Below are 20,647 nucleotides of genomic sequence, written 5' to 3' on the forward strand. Positions count from 1 at the left end.
GTGTGAATGCCAGGGCCATGTGGAAAAGTTCAAGGAAAGTTCAATGTATGTGGTGGGGGGGGAGGGTTCTAGGGCCCATACCCCATCAGAAAGAGAGGCTAGTGAATTATGTAAACTGGGAAGAGAGCTGGCCAAGGTTTTTGTAATACACTGTCGGCCTTGGGCATAAAGTTTTTGAGACAGTTAAGTGATGAGGGCAGCAGATTTTCAATGTATAATGGAACAGAATTCTGGGGAAAAGAGGAGGAGGTCAAACTTTGGCCAGAAGGAACCTTGATGAGCTAGAGAGTACTCAAAGAAGGGCATCCAGGATGGCAACAGGGATTTGTTGGAATCCAATGACCTACAATTTAATTATAGTGGATCTGAGATACCATTCTCAAGTTTGCAAAATCCACTTCACAAGAAGTATGACTAGCTAGCAGTTAATTTGAAAAAGACTGGGCAGTTTCAGTGCCCTAAAAGTTCCAGTCATTAGTGTAATAGGACAGAGAGATGCCTAAAAAGCCAATAGGCTCTTGGGCTGCAGCATTAGGTGGACCTCAGGAGTTGGAGCTGGACATGGCCTTGAGGTAATTTCTTGTCCACTCTTCTTATTTTTCAGATGAGAAAAGGAGCTAAGGTTACTGAACTCCAGAGGTTTAACATAGAAAAGGAATTTCTGGTGGCCTGATAGCTGTCTTTGGGTATTAGAAGATTATATCATATAGAATCAATAACTTGATTCTACTTTGGCCCTAGAGGGTAGAATTAAGGGTGAAGGGTAAGTAAGGTTAACTGAGGCTCCCTTCAGTTAGGAGAAACTTCCCAAAGATTAGAGGGGTCCAAAAATGGAGTGGGCTACCTCTGGAAGGAGTGGGATCCCCCTTCCTGGAGGTCTTCAAGCAAAAGCGGAGTGACCATTTCTCAGATTGTTACAGTGGGTTTCTTTTCAGGAGGTATACTTTGGACTGTACGGCCTTATGATTATTTCCAATTCATACACTCTGATTCTCTCATCTTTCTATCATTCTTTCCCTAAGCTTGGTATTCTTAGCTGTTAGGATAACAGAATCTGGTCAACTCATTGCCACAAAAAGTACTAAGGACTGATAATTGGCTTCCTTGTAGCCACTAACCTAAAGGAATTATTTCCAGCCTTGGGATTTCAGATATCAACAACAGAAGGGGAAGGAGGAGATAACTGGGGCAAGAAGATCTTTCTGGATTATTTTCAGTTTATCCTGTTTATGGCTTCTTTGTACATAATGATGTGCATGCTGTCTCTCCCATTAGATGGTGAGCTTCTTGAGGGCAGGCACTGGCTCTTGCCTTTGTTTTTGTATCCTCAACACCTAACACAGTGCCTAGTAGAGAATGAGTGCTCTGCACCAGTCACTGTGCTAAATGTTCCTGGGTAACTGGCCCTGAATGGAAGGATGGCATCTATACAGACAGAGCAGATAGACTGTCTCGGGATTTCAAGCTGGAAGGGCCTTTGAGATCCCCTCATCTATCCCTTTCCTTTTTATGAAAGAGGAAACATAAGCTAGTAAGTAATTTGCCAAAGACTGGAAAGTAAGGTTTGCTGGAGAAGGGAAGGAAATTATTTTTCTTAACCTGTTTCCCTAATTCCACCTGTCTGATGCTGGGTTTCATGGTAGGCGTTTAATTATTTTTGCAACAAAATCATCGTTTTGTTTGAAAAGCAGCTATCTCAGGCAGTCAGATGATGGTCCACCTGATTGCTCCTCCTAGTCCTTCCTGAAAAAGACCTCTAGTTAGTGTTTGTCTCACTCTCAATTTATTTAGAGTACAATCAGATGATTGCACATTGATTGATGGAGTGGGCAAAGCCTTCTCAGAACACCGAGTCCTTCCCACACCTGGTCATCTTTTAGCAAAAATATTTCCATCCCTTGTCAGGTTCACTTTCTCTGGGACTGCATGTTTAAGTCCTGAGCCGTGTGTGTGTGTGTGTGTGTGTGTGTGTGTGTGTGTGAAGACCTCTTGCCATTCAAGGACCTTTGGGCAAGGGAAGGGAATCAGTTTCATCTAAATGTTCAGGCTGCAGCACAGCCTGGAAAGCATTCAGGAGATGGAGAATCCACAGGGTTATTGACACATCAAGTTCAGGATTAGAGAACATGAGTTTTTGAAAGAAATACCTGTGACTTCAAGCAAAATTCACTCCCCAGGTCTTGAGCACCTTTCAGAAAGGCAATCAGGCTGAGACTTGGGAAAAAGCTGCCTCCAATTCGGGCCATGAAGTATTCCAAAGATCCCAGAATGCAATAAGGAAGAATTTTAAGGAGAAAAAAAATGAATACATCTCTAACCAAAGAGCACAGATCTTGAAATGAAGGATCTTGATGATTATCTATTTCCAGGGGTAGGGAACTTGAAGCCTCAGGTTCCCTCTGTGGCCCTCTAGGTCCTCAAGTGTGACCCTTTGACTGAATCCAAACTTCAAAAGATTTGTTCTGTGCAGTTTGAATTTAGGCAAAAGGTTGCATTTGAGGACCTAGAGACCTACATGTAGCCCCGAGGCTGCAGGTTTCCTGCCCCTGAAAGCAACCCTTCTCTTTGTACAGAGAAAGAAATCAGGGACAGAAAGGGGGAAGGACTTGTGTGAGGTCACACACTGACTATGGCGAAGTCAGAGTTCAGATCCAGATGTAAAGTCAGACCTCTGTCCACTACAATACAGTCCTTGCCTCCATTGAACTCAACAGCACTTCATGAAAGAAAGAAGTCCCCAAGACTCGTCCTGGAAACTCCAGAGTAAGCTGGGCTAAACCCGTGAAAGGGAAGAAGGAAAGACAAGATGGAACTTTCTCTTTTCTCTCCGGGAGAACCAAAAACCTGGAAGCTGCAGCAGCTGAATGATAATAAGGCTATTCCTACTGAAATTAGCTCATTGTCATTCATTTTTGCCAGCTGCCGATGGCTTCTGAGCCACAAGCAGAATTTCAATGATTCAATCTTCAGTAAGGTGACTGGGGGATAGAGAGAGGCCCCTGGGAGCCTGGAGTACATCCACTTTCCTCCTGAGATGACCCTTGGGGATCAAAGATTTTAGGGAGCTCCACGTGCAGAGAGGGAAAGAACATTTGTCCCTTGGAAAATAAATTTTTCTTCTCTGTCTTGCAAAAAAGTCTCCAAACCTCCAAAGCCACTGTTCCTCGTAATAAGTCCTTACTGAGACATCTCCAAACTAGTTTTGGGTTTTTGATGGGCTGGACCCTTGTACTTTTTTTTTTAATCTTCACTTTATTCACTTCGCTGGTGCTGTGCCTGGCTTCAGCCCCGTAAAACAAGAAGGTAAGCTCCTCACTTCTCACCTCATCACCAGGCTGCTGACTTGATTGACACCACCTTCCTCAGCCTCCTCTCCCCTCTGACTGGAGACTAGAGAGTGGTTACCAAACACCTCCCAATGCCTTCTTTATAGAGGGCAGGATCTAGACTCTCAGCTTTCTCCATTCTATCTGCTTCCCCACCTGGTTTCGGCTCCATGGATCAAGACACTCCACACTGGGTACCCCTGGTGTCCCTAATGTCCCGGCCTCTGCATTCTTGCCTCTGTTTATCCTCCGCCCACCCCTTGGATTATAAGCTCCTTGAGGGCAGGAGCTGTCTTTTTATTGTCTCTTCATCATCTAGCACAGTACCTCGCCAAGAGCAGATGTTTAAAGAACATTTATTGGATTGGAAATCATAAAGTCACAGATTCTCAGTGCTGGAAGAAATCTCAGGTGCATCTAGTCCCATTTGAACCTGACTGAAGATCCTCTCCATAACAAACATAGTGAGTAGTCATCCAGCCTTTGTCTGAAGACATTGGTTAAGGGGAGACCTCCCCACTTATGGACAGTTCTTCTGGTTCCCCACCCCCACCTCAATAATGACAGAAGGCCTAGACTGGAATCAGTCTATCAGCAATACAAAATGGGTGTGAATAAAGCTTAGATGACTCTTGATTCAGTCATCAAAGGCATAAATTAAGTGCAATCAGTCAATCAATGAGTGAGATGCTTTCAGTCATTGTTGCCATTCAGTCATTTCCAGTCATATGACTCTTTGTGACCCCCCTCCCCCCATGGGGTTTTCTTGGAGTTTGACCACTTCCTTCTCCAGCTTCTTTTACAAATGAGGAAACTGAGGTAAATAGGGTTAAGTGATTTGCCCAGGATGACATAGCTAGTAAGTGTCTGAGGCCAGATATAAACTCAGGAAGAGGAGCCAGACCTGCTGCTCTGTGCACTATGGCACTCCCGAGCTTCCCGGTTCAGCTACTGGCAGAAAACAAATGGTGCCACACAAGGAAGTACTTTCATCTATATCTAACGGAAATTTCCTGAGAACCCCACACAATGAGAAGCTTGTGTTCACTTTTCTTCAGTCTCTATGTGCACATGTGGGAGAACGTGCTCCAGACTTTTGGAGGTAATGTCTTTTAAAACTATACTTGCTGTACTACCTTAGTAAATATATCTAATCAAAAGTTAATTTACTGGAATCTAATTTGTGCCAACTGGCTAATTAATGGGGAGCATAATATTAGAAAACCCACAATACAAGGTTAACCTAGACTCCTGAGAGAGTAGTGGCACCTTCCGGGGACCAGACCTGCCACAGTGAGTCAAAGTTAGGAGAGAGAGACCAGAATCTGTGCCGCATTTACAGCAAGCTGAAAGCTGCTAAAAAGAATAGATTTACATCCACCCCAAATATTCATCCAGGCCCCCAGAACACAGGTAACTTTGAGGTTCTCTTGGCCTTGCCCCACTCACTTCCCTCCCCCATCCAAGCAGCTACTAAGCTGTCAATACTCTCTAGCCTCCTCTCTAATCCTTGCTCTTTATGGCTGTGACCACCACCCTGGAGAGGTTCTCATCACCTGGATTATCACAATAGCCTCCTCTAAGGCCTCTCTGCCTTCATTCTCTCTGTCTGACAAGCTCCCTTCCACACAGCTACCAACTGATGATGTCATAGATTCACTGAACTTCAGGAATGGAAGGGATCCTTTCTAGCCATCTGCTCCAACTTCTGTCTAGAGACCCAACATACCTGACAAATGGCCTTCCAGACTCAGCTTGAAGACCTCCAAGGACGGAGAAGCCACTGCCTCAGAGAGATTGCATCTGAATGGGCCTCTTTGAAGCTCTTGCCCATCGCTCCTTTTTGTGTCCTCTTGGGCCAAACAGAACAAAGCTACCCCTGCTCCACGCAACATACTGGAAGGGTTGAGGGGTCAGGAGGTGGGCTTCCCACTCCATTCTCTCTCTTCATTCTGGTCATCATTGCTCTAGTACTTGTGCAAGAAAAAGAGGTGAGAGAACTGGGAAGGTGGTCAACTATGTCCAAGTTAGGAGATACCTTTTCTCTCTGGCTGCAGCTCCTTCTCTGCCTAGGGTTTGGATGGTGCCAGCCAGGTGAACTCCAAAGTCTCATCTTTAGAAGGGTTGATTTCTTTAAATATATGTGTGTGTTTGTGTGTGTATGTGTATTCCCCAATTCCATGTGAAAACAGTGTTGACATTCATTGTTTTTCTTTTTTTAAGTTTTGAGTTCCAAATTCTATCCCTCCCTCCTTCCTCTCCCCTGTCCGTAAGATGGTAAGCAATCTGATATTATACATGTGTAATCAAATAAACATTTCCACAGTTGTCATTTTGTGCAAGAAAACTCAAACCAAAAAGAAAAGAAAGAAAATGAAAAAGAGTATGTTTAGTCTGTATTCAGACAATGTCAGTTCTTTCTCGGGAAACAGACTGCATGTTTCATTATAAGTGCTTCAGAATTGCCTTGAATCATTTTATTGCTGAGAATAGCTAAGTCATTCATAGCTCTTCATCATGCAATATTGCTATTACTATGTACAATGTTCTCCTGGTTGTATCAGTTCATATAAGTCTTTCCAGATTTTTCTGAAATTTGCCTGCTCAACGTTTCTTATAGCACAGTAATCTTCCATTACAATCATAGACCACAACTTGGTCAGCTATTCCCCAATCGGTGGGCATTCCTCAATTTCTAGAACTGCTATAAATATTTTTGTACAAATACATTCTTTTAGAAGGGTTGATTTATAGCATTGTTCTGTCTTTGCCGATGTCCCTTCCACCGGGACTGGGAATAGCTCTTTGGCTCAGGCAGGTACAGCCATTGCAGGGTCTGTGACTGAATGGACAACAAATATGAAATACACAGCACATGATACTGAGCCCAAACCACTCCTAAATGTCCGTGGAACAAGAAAGAGGGAAACTCTTGAAGCCACAAGCATCCTTTCTTTATGCTCAGATGATTCCTCACTCCAGATCAGTTCTTTTGGATTGGGAGTCAAAAGCCTATGGTTCACATCCTGGCTGTACAACTAACTGTGTGTGCCTTTGGAAAAGATTGTTGCTTTTTCTGGGTCCCCCTTCCCCTCTCTGTAAAAATAAACTATTGACCTAGGGGCACCAAGGGAAGGGAACTGATGTTGGAGTCATGAGAAACCTGGATTGGAACTCCAACTCTGACACTTGCAAGCTGTGTATCCCTGGGAAAGTGACAACCTCTCTGAATCTTGTTCTCTCCTCTGCTAAATGAGGGGCTATGATCCCTTCTAACTCTAAATGTATGATCCTGTAATCTTAAATTCTTGGTTAGGTGACTATGGCCAAGTCATCAGCCCTATCCATTTCTACATCCACAAAATACACTGACACCTGTAAGACCTAATCCTCAGGCTACTGTGAAACTACCATGAGATTATAGATCAAAAAAGGCTCTGAAACCCCAGGAGGGCTAGAGAGAAGTCAACTCCTCCTCTTTCAAAGTGCTCTCCATCTCTGAATCCCATTGCTTGGTTGGAGTCCTGGTTAGCCTCAGCCGAAGTGGGCAGGTGGTCTCTGGGCCCTAGAGTCAACAAGGTGGGCAATAAGAATTGATTGTGGGGACCTGGAGGAGATAGAAGAAAGAGGGGTGCCCTGAAGAGATTCATGGGGTGGGGGAAGGGAGAGAAGGAGGAGGGGAGACAGAGAAACAGAGACTTGGGACACAGAGAAAAAGAGAAACAGAGGAGAGAGACAGGCAGAGAGTGAGAGACAGAGACAGAGAAACAGAGAAGGAGACAGACAAAGAGAATGAGATAGAGAGGTGAGAGCACTCTCCTTCTTGCACCAAAGGATACAAAGTGAGAACAGGGCCTTTGATGCAGAAAACTCCTTTTTAAAAAAAGTGATAAATTAATACAAACTTAATACAAGGGGAAATAGGTGGCCAGGGGAAAAGGTGATAACAAGGTAGATCAGATCATTGTGAAGGCTTCTCAGTAAACCTCACATGAGAGCATTGAAGCCTTTCTCAAAGGGGGCTCTTCCTGAGCACCTCACCCTCATCTCCACCCCCCAGAGTTTAAAGGAGAGTCTGAAGACAGTTGCATAGAAATTGGATTGAACCCAGAAGGGGGTTAGACAGGGTTGGGATATTTTCCGCAAGGACACAGAAAAATCAGCAGAGTGATTGAAAAAGACAGACAATAGCAGATTGAGAAGGAATAAACTAACATTGGAAGAAAAGAGCAAGCTCAATAGTTCACAACAAAAGAGAATGAAGCCAAATCCCCTGAGAAAAGTGAAGGTATCACTTCAAATTTGGCAAGGCAATCAAAGAACTCCTTGGAAGGAGCAAAGGAATAAGGATGGGTATCAGAGCTCTTCAGGAAGAAATCTGCAAGTCTGAGTAGAGCTTACTGAAGGTTGAACTAAAGACAGACACTCTCCTTGACAGCGCATTTTCTGAAGGAAAAAGAGAATGACAGAAATAGAATGCAAAAATGTGGAAGGAAATCCAATGAAACAAAATAAAAAGCAAGCAAGGAGAATGGAAGAGCACATAAGTGTGCTATAAAATCAAACTGCTAAACAAGGATATTGTCTACGGACTATAGGCTTCTTCTAAGAGCTAAATGGAGCTACTGGCCCATTGTTAAAGAGAAGCATACTGCATGGGTTTTGAGAGTTATAAATTTAAGTATAGGTACCCCTCCATCTATGAACTCAAGGTAGTGGCCACTCTCTGGGCACCCAATCTGCCAGTTCAAGTGCAAGTTGGGGGGAGGGGGAGTATATCAAAGAGAGGATGACACATACCATACCACACATACCACACATTACACACATACATACACAGTCACATACACCACATATATACATCTCACACACACAAACACACCATACATACACACCTCACTATTGACAAGAATATCTATTCCCTGATGGATATGTGGTAAGGAAATGTGTGTGTTGTGAAAAATGATTTTAAATCTTTGTAATCAGTGTCTTGGAAATTCAGTTCCCCCCACTCAGCTCTCTCTCCCTTACAAATTCAGTCTCTTCTTTAGAAGGACGTTATTGATGATGAGATTGTATGGAATCTTCTTATCCTGGTCAAACTCCAACCCAGGCCTGCACTGATTTAATCTGCTCAGGTTTAGGTGGAGACCGACTCTTCTGCCTAGATAGCCCAAGACTGGGAGTGGTGGCATGATAGGGGTCTGGTGTGATAGAACAAGTATTTTCTCTGAAAATAGAATGATGGCAAATGATATCAGACCCTGTTGAAAAGGTCATGTTCTCAAGACTTCATTTTAATGTAGTTCACCTCCCAGTGTGTTGACTAATCAGAGTTGATTGGCACCCCTTGGGAACACCTACTCTTTGAAGGACATATAACTGTGTACCCTCAAATCCCAAAGCAAGACAGTTCTGAACTGTCTCCTTTAGGGGAGCCCAATTTTGGACTGAACTCCCATGTAATGCATGTCAAGCCAGCTTGAGAGAAATAAAAAAGGGGAACCCAATTTAATTGTCTCTTTCTTAGAACAAACTCTGATTTGGGGTCTTAGGGGTTCACAATTAAAACTGGGGTTTGATGATATATGTATTTGTATATATGTAATGTATGTATACATATACATACATTGCAAACTAGAGATGGCTACATGAAAACATGCTCCCAATAACCCATGATAAATGAAATACAGAGTAAAACATCTCAGAAAGTTTACCCTACCACATGCAAATTGGCAAAGATGACCAAAAATGGGAGCTGCCAGTATTTAGGGATATATTTAACAAACAACAAATTGACTTAATTGATTTAACGAATCAAACAATGTTGATTCATTTTCATTGGTAGAGCTGGAGAGAGGTCCAAAGTTCTTTTTCTAATTGGAAATTATGCAAGAAATGTATAATCTCACCATTGGGCATATACTCCAAGGAATTCAAAGAAACCGTAGTCCAATATATCCTAAAATGTTCATGGCAACTGACTTTTCTCCAGTGAAGAATTGAAAAAAACAAGGGTGTCCACTGATTGTGGGATAAGCATCTGGAAAATTATTGTACATTAATGAAAGTGTCAACTATTAGGCAGTAAGAATGATAGATGTGAGGGAATCAAGGAGATAGACAGGAAGGTTCTGAAGAGCTGGTGTACAACAAGGTACATGAGAGTTGATGTGGAGTAAAACCAGCAGAATCAAGAAGACGGCAGGCACAGTGCCCACAATTACATAGAGGGAAGATGGTAGAAAAGCAAGAATCACATTGAACTCTGCTCTGCCAGACCCACCTCCTCCTATAGCTCTACCACAAAGATCTAATAGTGACTCATTTTACCAAGCCAAATTAGCAAAGGAAGACAGAGAGGTCTTTAGATGTTAGGGATGGGACTCTAGCTGGGAGTGCTCCTAGAGTATTCCAATGCAAGAAGACACTGGGCATCAGGCAAAGGGAGATCCTGGATATCTGACAAAATATTAAATGGAAATTGTCCAATTATCTTAGAACTGGAGGAAAAAATGAAAATAGAAAGAATCTGCCAGTCATTTCCTGAGGGAAATTCCAAAATGAAAACTCTTAGGAACATTATAGCCAAAACCCAAAGCTACTAAATCAAAGAAAAAGTAATGCAAACAACCAGAAAGAAAGAGTTCAAGGACTAAGGAGCACCCCCAGGCAACTACCACAGTTACACTGTCAACTAGTGTATATTAAGTACCTTGTGCAAGATGCAGGAATAGGGGAAAACCAGGAGCCCTGTTGCTCACTGTTCAGATCCAGGGTTCAGATCCAGAGAAGGGGGGGCTGGAATTGAGGAGAGGACCTGTACATAGGCACAGGTGTCTTAGGTAAAAATGAGTTGCAGGTTCTAGTCTGAAGGCTGAGCAAGGAGCAAGTTCAGAAATCAGCAGTTGTGTGGCTTGGGCCCCAGAAGCCAACAGAAGTCTCAGGTCTAGCCTGAAGCCCAACCTGAAGCCTACAATGAAATGAATGACCAAGGCAGAAATTACATAACAAAGAGGAATCTGCAGTTCTGCCACAGAACCCACAGAACTTTGCAGCTGGCAAAAACAGTCCCTGCTCTTAAATTCATTTCTTGCTTTGCCCATGTCTAATAGGAACAGTGGCAACAGGTGGCTATGATTTGACCCTCCAACCTAATAGAGAAAAAAAGAAGCCGAAAGATTAGAAGGATAATAAAGGTAGAGGCTGGAGAAATTGCCTGGTGGGAGGAAGGAGAAAGTACTATTGCCCCAGGGAATCCTGAGCTCAATGTGTTGATTTCACTGGTAGCAGATCTCCTTAAAGACCTACTCAAGTGTTTTGATTCCCATTTGCTAGCCTGGACCTTTCTCCAGTCTTATCTGTCCCTTTCTGTGGTATCACTGGGTTCAAAGGAATGAACAGTTTCATGACTTTAGGCTCATAGTTCCCAACTGTTTTCTAGAATGGATGACCCAATTCTCAGTTCACCAACAATGTGTCTGTCCTCTTACAGTTCCTTCATCATTTGTAATTTTTTGTTTTTGCAAGCTAATGGGAGTGAGAATGACCTTTAGAGCTGTTTATTTTGTATTTCTTTTATTCTTCGTATTTTCATATGCCTATTGATAGATTTGATTTCTTCCTTGAAGAACCACCTGCTCATATATTTTGACTATGTTTCATAGAGCCATCTCTTGACTATGAGCTTGTAGATTTAAAAAAATAGCAGGAACCATATCTTATGTTATAATTGAAGAAAATAACAAACCTAGTGAAGAGATACTTTGCACTGAGAGAAGCCAAAGATGTAAACCCAAAAGAGGAAAGTGATCCCACAAGAAGTCCCAGTAGAATCTGAGAGAAAAGAATGACTCGGCCACAGGGACTGCTAGACAACCTAGAAGAAAGTGAAGCAATAGCTACAAAATATGACACTGGAAGAAATGACAGCTAAAAGGGAAGACTTGGAAAACTCGTGGCTTAGAATAGAAGATGCAAAACCTTAGCCAAGAAACAGACTCCCTGAAAGTTAGAATAGACCAAACAGAAAGCAGCAATTCTATGAGATGACAAGAAATATTACAAAACCAAGACTTTTGAGAAACACAAAATATAAGCTAACTATTGTCAAAAACAATTGCTGTGGGGGAAAAGACAAGAAAAATAATCTAAAAATCATTGGATTACCTGAAAATCATGACCCCAAAAAGCCTGCACATGATATTTGAAGAAATATTAATTGGAAATTATCTAGTTATCTTAGAACTAGAGAAAAAAGTGAAAATAAAAAGAATCCACCACTCATTTTCTGAAGGAAATTCCAAAATGAAAACTTCTAGAAACATTATAGCCAAAACCAAAACTACTTACTCAAAGAAAAAAATAGTGCAAACAACAAACAAGTCAAGTACCTTAGCAAGTGACCTGCCTTCACCATCTCAGCAGGCTTTATAACCTTCTTCCTTAAGTCACTAAATCCCAGCTGGGGCATCCTGCCACAATGGCCCTCTGGAGAGGTTTGTGATAAAAAACATCAGCATCATTCTAGCACACTGTCTGCTTGATCTGAGCTCACCATCAGAACCATGCCTTTCTCTGGCCAAGGGAGGGTCAAACAAACCCTGGAATGCAGCCCTGGTCCACCTTTCCTAGGGCCAAAGTAGAGCCAGTGACTTCTTGCTCAATTTGGGTGCCGACTTTTCCAAAGTCACCATTTATGCAATGTGGAAAAGCTTTGTAATGTCATGGCCTAGGGAACATAGTGCCTTCCTGCCCACTGGCACCACAGAGAGGCTGAACCCTGAATGCCTACCTGCCAAAGCTGGAAAGGCCCCTGTCTGCTCTCTGAAATACTGCATCCCCAATGTCAGCTAGAGATAGAGAGCATAGCTTATTCTGTCAGCTCCTCATTCCCAGGTGAGCAAGAGGATGCTGGTGGTGGGGAAAGAATGGAGATTACAGCTAGAGCCATGCCCAAGCTTTTTCAAACCATAAAGGCCTGATTTGTTGGTTTCTTTGTTTGTTTTCTTCATTCTAGAATTATAATTAAGGAAAGGTGTCTTTGCTTGTTGGTTCCACGTACAAACAATGACTGTCTGAATCTGTGAGCTGGAAAGTTTTATGGATAGAAGACTTTGGGGGCCAGATATACCAGTTACTGGGCAAGAGGGGCAGACACTGAGTGCACAGAAAATAGAGCAGAGGGGACCATCCCACTCTGAAGACAAACCCCAACTTTCCCTTAGCTGGGAGATAACCAAAGGGGGTCTAGATGCCCATGGACTAGAATCAATCCAACAATGGCGGGGGGGGGGGGGTGTCTGGTATCACAGACCAGCAATGTGGGTCCGAGAAGGCAGATAGCTCCACCCAAACCTGGACTTCTAATCAGAAGCTTCTGCTGAACACCAAGTACACAGGCCTCCTTTGGAACTTCATGGGGAAGCCCCGGGGTTCTGGACAAGTCAGAAAAGAGCAACAAGAAAACAAATGGAGGATGCAGTCATTTTCATCTTAATTTTAATACCCCTCATTTGCTGATATGGCCTGTTCTCTGAAGGTGTGAGCAGCAGGGGTTCCCAGAGCCCAAGACTTATTCTGGGGAGCAGGAAGAAAGCTCCTTCCTCCCTCAGCAGACTGAGAGGTGCTAGAGATGCTGAGGAATCACAGAGGCCAGTTCCCTGCCTTTGTCTGAGGGAGGCAGATGCACCTGCTTGAGACAGGAGCACAGAACAGGTAGCTCCTCCCAGTGACCCTGCTCCAACTTCCCACTGGAAAGTGTAATGCCAAGTTCTACCTCATTCCTTAAGTCAAATTTGTCTCTTTGCAATGCCCCTGCCCCACCCCTCCCATGGCTTTTGAGGTTGCTCTCTGGAACTAAAAGAGCAAATCAACTCCACCCTACCCCCTTCTACATCTCAGTTTTTTCAAATATTCAAAGACAGCAATTATATCCCTTAAAGACGTCCCCAGTCCAAACTCAAGGTCCTTCAGTACCCTGCTTGTTCTCCCATGAAAACTCTCCAAAGCTTATCAATATCCTTTTGAAACTGTGGTACCCAGAATTTCATGAGATACTTAAAATGTGGCCTAGTAACGGCTGAGTAGAGAGGAGCTATCACTTTATCCTCCGTAGATTCATGCCTCCCTTAGTGCAGTCTAGTATTGAGGTGGAGTTTGGGGCTGCCATATCATATGGTTGACCCCTAGATCTTTTCCAGACAAATTGTTGTCTGATCATATCTGCCCCATCTTATACTTGTGAAACTGATTTTTTGAAGATTCCAAAGTGTGAGTTTACATCTAACCTTGTCTGATTTCAAGCTCCATCACTTACATGGCACTGATGGAAATTGTAAAGAGGTTTGGGTTAGATGTCAGGAGTGGGAAACCTGCATCCTCAAGGCCACGTGTGGCCCTTTACATCCTCACGTGCAGCCCTTTGACTGAATCCAAACTTCACAGAACAAAGTTTGGATTCATTCAAAAGGCAGCACTTGAGGACCTAGAGGGCCCCATGTAGCCTCAAGGCTGCTGGTTCACCACCCCTGGACAAATAGTCCCTGAGGTCCTTTCCAATTCTCCAATTCTGTGATTCTTTGATATCAGGGAAACCCCTGACAATGAGAGGCATCCCAGAGAGAAATGGGCTTCCCCAGGAGGTAATTCTTTTCCTCACACTAGAGATCTTCAAGCAGGTCCTGAGGGACTATTGGCTGTAGAGGTCATTTTTCTTCACATATGACTGGTCTAGATTGTTCCATGACCACTTCCAACCCTACACATTATCTCTATTAAATTTCATTTTATTACTTAAAGAAGCAATGTAGCCTAGTGGATCAAGAACTGGCCTTGGGTCAGGAGGCACTGGGTTCAAACTCTTCTTCTGATCCAGATCACTTAAATTCTCAGGTCTCTTTGTGACCCAAGTAGAAATTCCTCACTGAGAGTCCCCTACATCAATAAAATCACAATTCCAGTGCCTATCTCTATTCCCTTAACCTCTCTGATCTTCAATTTTCTCTAATGTAAGATAAATATAATCATTTTTGCAGGAACTCCCTCACATCTGAGCTGACATATATCAAGCGCTCTGAAAACCTAAAAGTGAGCTATGGATGTCCATTGCGTTGTCATCCTTCCCCTTTGACTTGGTTCATGCCTTTGACTATAGGTCTGTCAAGGACCATGGACAGCTCCCACGTGCTGACTGATAGCCTGAGAAGAGAGGGGCTTCATGCTTCATTCTGATGTCCAAGCTTCCTCCACGAAGAGCTCTGAAGGACAATGTCCCACAGAAAACATGAGGGGATGGGAAACAATGACACACTCTTCATTATCTTATGGGGTCATCAAACAGTGAAGCTATAAGGGAACTTAGAGGTGATTTTAAGTAAGAAAAGAACACAACAGTGATTTAAGAACAAACATTGCTACAAAAACAATAATTGATATTTTATAGTACTTTAACCTGATCTTCACAACTACCCTTTCCAAGAGATAACAGGCATCATTATTACCATTTTATAGACAGGACAAGTAAACCAAGGCACAGGGAGAAAAAGTGATCACAATCAATAAACATTAGTGAGAACACTTGAACCCAGGCCTTCCTGATTCCAGTCAAGGACTCTTTCCATCACACAATGCTGAGGATACACTGTTGCACTTTTCTACATCTACATGGCTTGGTCACCAGGCTAACATCAAAAGAAGTTGGTGCATGCACAGCACAGCCACCTGCCATCCTCTAGATGCCAATTATCTTTACTCTTGATGTTGGAAAAAAAGTGCAGCCTGACTTCCCAAGAACAAGAACCTGGATAGCAAGTGCATGATTGATGCATCCAGTCCTGGTGCCCTGAACTGTAGGCCCCTCCCTTCTCATGCCCCCTCCTTCATATAGCATCATCACATCCTGTGCCTCCACTGAAGCAGTGGAGAGAACAGTGGGATAGAGGTAAGGAATGAGCTGGAGTCAAGACACGACTCTGACAGTTACTGATCATATGATTTTGGCCAAGTCATCAACTTCTTCTGAGCCTTAGTCTTCTCATCTGTAAAATGAAAATAACCATCCTTTTGTTCTCTGTTGCTCCAGGCTGGCAGCTATGAACAAGACGGTAGATGAAATATAAGAAAAAAGGAAATGAGACTAAGACAGGGGGCAGTCTAGGGAACTGAAGCTCAAGCCTCATCACACCCCAAATTCAGAGACTTCAGACCTTTCTTGACCCCAGTCCACTGGGAAGACATCTGTAAACTGAAGCAGAGTGAAATGACCAGAAACAGGAGAACAATTTCTATAATAAAGACCTTCGAAAAATGAACAACTTTGAAAACTTCAGAAATCTGAACAACCCATTGACCACTAATGACTCCAGAGGACTCACGATAAAAAATTCTGCCTGCCTTTCATCCTGGATGTGGGATTCAAATTCCACATATTTTGGGATCCTGGGCAACGTGGGGATATGTTTTGCTTGATTAAGCATATCTGTCATAAGGATTTTGCATCTCCTTTTTTCCAATGGGGGAGGGTATGAGAGAGAAAATAGATGTTTTTAATTAATGGAAAAAACATTTTAAAAAGATTAATATTGAAAGTTATGAGACAAGGGAGAGGCTCCCTTGATATAACTTACAATTATAGTAGACTGCAAATCAGATCAAGGCAGAATTGTCTAGATGACACAGCATTTGTGACTTGAAAGGAAGGGGACAGTGCCACAGACTGAGAGTGAAAGACACCTAATGGTCAGCCCACGTACACTACCAGGATCCATAGGAGCGCAAAACTTAATGCAGGAGGTGCCCAGCATACTATGGGGCCCTGAGGAATGCTTTCAGGTCAACCAGAGCCCCACAGGATAGACAGGCATGGCGCATTGGTTGGATTACCTGTATCAATGGCAGCCAAGTTAGGTATCTTCCCTCTCCACAACACACCAATTGGCCATCCAGCATATGCTGTCATGGTTGGCACCACTGTCTTTGGATCCAGCCCTACACCATGAATAGTGGAAGAGAAGGCAATGTGGTATCATTGAAAGAGTATTGGATTAGGAGAGAACTAGGGAGCTAGCTCTGATATATAGGGCAGCAGTGGTGATGTAGCAGAATGAGCACTGGGTCTGAAGTCAGATAACTGGGGTTCAAATCTAGAGTTTGCAACCAGAAGATGCTGAACAAGTCACTTGACTTCTTCAGGTCTCTGTAGAATGAGGGTGTTGGTCTCAGATTCTAAAACCTTTACAGCTCAAGAGCTTTAACCCTATTGTCTTACTTTCTCTAGGTGACCCCAAAGATTGCCCCCAGCTTTAATTCTTAGGTTTCTACAGTGAGGATCCCTTGGGAAAATCTTTGGGAGATTCTCACTATAGGATTTCTCAAGAATTCCCAAATGGGGCTACAAGAAGCCTGCCTTAGAACAGAGGAGGTTCGCTCACATTAGCCAGAATGAGAACTTTTGTTCTAATGCATTTATAAAGAGAAGTGACTCAGAAGACCTCCAACAGAGAAGTTATAGCTCTGTCTGTGGGATCAGGCCTTGCCCTAGCATTCCATGACTGCCCCAACAGCCTCTACTTCATGTCCAAGCCCTGCTCCTGGCCCATATTCCATCCCCATAATTAGCTTCCACATGGCTGCAAAAGAACTTGAGCCCATATCTTAGTAACATCAGCTTCCAACCTAGGGAAGGTAGAGGAAGCTGAAGGTTTCTGGGGGAGAATGTCATCCTTTGCATCTGTACACCCAAGTCAACGTTAAAAGCTTCCCAAGATTGGCCAAGTCCCAGCCCTCTGCCAACAGTCGTCCCAGGGCACCAGTCATTTCAGTGATCTCTTCTGATGAAGCGGTTGTCACTGACACATGCTGGATGCTCCTCCTGGAAATGTCAGCAACGCTTCAGAGCACCATGCCACCCAACACCATGCCATGCCATGCCACTATAAATGTTAGTGGAATCCTTTTTCTTTTATTCCTTTCCTTATAAACTTAGTAAGCACCGAGAAAACCAAATATTCAGGCAAACAAAACTAAAATGAATATACAGAAAGCCCCAGACTACAAGGTATTTATACTGATTAACTTTAATATGACATGCAGCATAGGGTAGTGGGCACAGAGACAACCACAGAGTCAAGAAGAGCAGTCCAAGTCCTGCCAGGTCTATGAGACCCTGGGCAAATCATTTCTCAGAGCCCCACGCAACTGTCCAAGACCATCACGTGCAAAAGAGAGACTAGTTTGCATAAGTAAATGGAGTTTCCCTGCTGGGAGTACCCTTCACCAATGACATCACAAGTCTGGATTTAGAGTCAGGGTCCCTAGGTTCTCCTCCCACATCTGCCACTAGACAGCTGAATGGCCTTGAAATAGTCATGTTTCTCTTTAGTAAAATGAAGAGGTTGACAAAGAGAGTCTAAGTGTCTTCTGCCTCTGAATCATCATTCCTCCTTCACACAAATCAAAGTTAAATTCAAGTCATGTCATCATCTCCTGATGTCATGGTGCTCTTCAAGAACAAAGGACAAACTGCAACCACCTCTGTATCCTATTAATCAGTCAACTTACATGCATTTGTCTTATTCACTGGCACCTTCCAACAGTGATAATGACAAAATACATGTGGATTCTTAGAATGGAAGTTCTTTGGGAGGAGGGATTGTTTCAATCTTTGTAATTTGGATCCCAGCATCTGTGTGCCTGGCACACAGTAGGTGATTAATAAATACGAGAAGGCATGTGGTGGGTGTGAGCAACAGGAGCCCATGGCACTTTTAAAAGCGTGCAAGAAAACCAGGACAAAAGATATCATTAGAGATAAATCAAATCAATTTAACAGGCACTTATTAAGTGCTTACCATATGCCAAGTGTTGTGTTAGGTTCTAGTCGTACAAACATATAACGGAAATGGGCTATTAGGAAACAGTACCATGATGGCAGAATATCCATGCTAGCTTCCCAGCACAGCTCCTCCACAAAGATTTAGAAAATACTACACCAAGTGAGGTAGCTATGTGCCAAACCTGGAGTCAGGAAGAGTCATCTTCCTGAGTTCAAATCTGGCCTCAGACACTTAATAGCAATGTGACACTGGGAAAGTCACTTAACCCTGTATGTTTCAATTTCCTCATCTGTAACATAAGCTGGAAAAGAAAATAGATCTATGGACAATGGAGATAGGGGTTAGCCAAGAATAATATGCCATGTGGAGCATTCCACTACAACTGAAAGAATCCTGAGCTTGTGTATTAAGGTGAAAAGAGGCTCCAAACCCATACAAAGAGTCCAATCTTTTTTAACATTTTAAAAATTTTAAACTTAAGTACAAAAATAAGAAAAGAACAGAAAAAATTGCCATGTACATAGAAGAACATAAGAGAAGGTTTAATATAAAGCAATACATTTCCATTTCAAGAAAACCTATATGATACTACACATTATTTTCGAAGCTGTCCAGATTTTCTTTGTTTACTTGTAGGTTTTCTTTTGTTTTCTCCTGTGCACTTTTTACTTTATTTTTACCCTCCCTACCTCCCCCAATGAAAGCTACAATTAAGTGTGGATATATAGATATAGATACACATACATATACATAAATATCTATAAACATACACATATATACTCAAACACATCTATGTAAGACCATGCTATGCTTTCCTTCCACTTGTCATCTGTCTCTCTGAAAGTGGATAGCATCTTCTTTCGTATGTCCACATCTTTTCATGTTTTTCTAAATCAACCAGCTCATCATTTCTTTCAATATTCCTGGCAATTTTCCAAGCCAATGACATTCTATCTGAAAGACTGTCTATGAAAGTTTTCCTCCCAATTTTCTGCATTCCTTCTATTCTTGGTTGCATGTGTTTTATTTATACAAGAAAATTTTAATTTAAAACAATCAAAATTATCCATGTTACATTTCAACATTGTTCTCACCTTACAGTATGGTTTAAGGTCTGATACTACTGAATCTGCTTCTTTTACATCTCCTTCCCCCACCAGGTTTCTTTGAAGTTCCTGATGTTTTATTCTTCTATATGAACTTTGCTATTATATTTTCTAACTCAGTAAGAGGTTTTTTTTAGTAATTTAATTGGAATGACATTACATAGATAGGTAAAATTGTCATTTTTTATTATATTGGCTTTACCTACCCATGAGCAATAAATATTACTTCAATTATTCAGATTTCAAGGGGCCCAAATCCTGTCCAGAATGAAGTTACAGATGCTAACTAGGGGACCTAAGTATAATGGCAGTGTTCCAATATCTGAAGTGGTTGCAGGCACTTGGCTGAGGACTGGGTTAAGGAACAGGCAGGACCAAAAGCAAACATCAGCTGTGTGACTTGGACCCTATGAGTAGAATGGGATTCAGTTATAGTTTTCAAACTAGTCTGAATTCTACAGAAATCCTAGATCAAAGGGAAACCTACAGTCCTATCTCCCAAACAGCAAAGCTTTTCAGATGGTTGATTGTGATTGAGTCTTAAAAAAGTCTTCTGATTTTCTACCCTGGGGAATCCCATAAGTGTGTTGCTAGGATCCAAAACCAGGTCAGGAATTTGCAGAGCTCAGACAAAGAAGGGAGAAATTAAGACTTTGCATTAAATTATATCACTTCGGTACCACTGAAAGTTTGCAGGTTGCCATCTTGATCTGTCCCTGAGATGCTGCAATAATAAAACACCTAATACTACCTCCCTCCCAGAAAGCAGCGTAAGGACCAATAATGACCCAAGTTCATCCCAGACATTTCCTCTAGAGGCATACAGAGCCTAGCTCTAACACAAGGTCTGAAATCAGTAAGTAGAATGAAAGAAATGAGCAAACACAAAAAAGAATCCCACCATAAAACACTATTGTGACAAGGAAATTTAACAGAAAATCCCAAAAGAGAATCCTCCACAATATCTACACAAAAAATCCCACAACTTTGGGACAAGTTTAACTAGAATTTTTAGAAGAGATGAAACAAAAGGTTTTTTTTCCAAGAGTTTTCAAAAGGATGTTAAAAATCAGAGTACGAGCACAAAACTGGGGAAAGAAATGAGAACTATGGGAGAGATGATTAGAAAGAGAATGAACAGCTTGAAAAAAAAAAGCACAAAACCTTCCCAAGAAACAAAGCCCAGAAAATGAGAATGGACAAAAGGTGATGACTCTACAAAATAACAAGAAACAATTTTTAAAAACCTGACCTTGGAAACAGATAAATTGACCTAACTGAAAGCCATGACCAAAACCAAGTAGAGACATCATATTTCAAGAAATCACAATTACAAGCATCAAAAATTGACTTAATTTAAAAAATCTCAATGAGGAAATTA

General features: G+C 42.3%; 1 protein-coding gene across 3 annotated transcripts in view; it reads right to left on the reverse strand.

The window, feature by feature from the left end:
- The window catches only part of STK32C (serine/threonine kinase 32C), a 185,033-nt gene that overhangs the window by 36,808 nt on the left and 127,578 nt on the right, over window positions 1-20,647 (reverse strand). The window contains exon 1 of one of the 3 annotated variants that reach the window (XM_072629114.1): window positions 16,209-16,652. The exons of the other annotated variants lie outside the window; for them this stretch is intronic. Within the exon in view, the coding sequence (XP_072485215.1) occupies window positions 16,209-16,274 (66 nt within the window). The 5' untranslated portion in view covers window positions 16,275-16,652. Of the gene's footprint in view, window positions 1-16,208; window positions 16,653-20,647 lie in introns of those variants that run through there. 3 annotated transcript variants of the gene reach the window in all.

The sequence above is a fragment of the Notamacropus eugenii genome, chromosome 1 (assembly GCF_028372415.1).
Source record: "Notamacropus eugenii isolate mMacEug1 chromosome 1, mMacEug1.pri_v2, whole genome shotgun sequence".
Lineage (NCBI taxonomy): Eukaryota > Metazoa > Chordata > Mammalia > Diprotodontia > Macropodidae > Notamacropus > Notamacropus eugenii.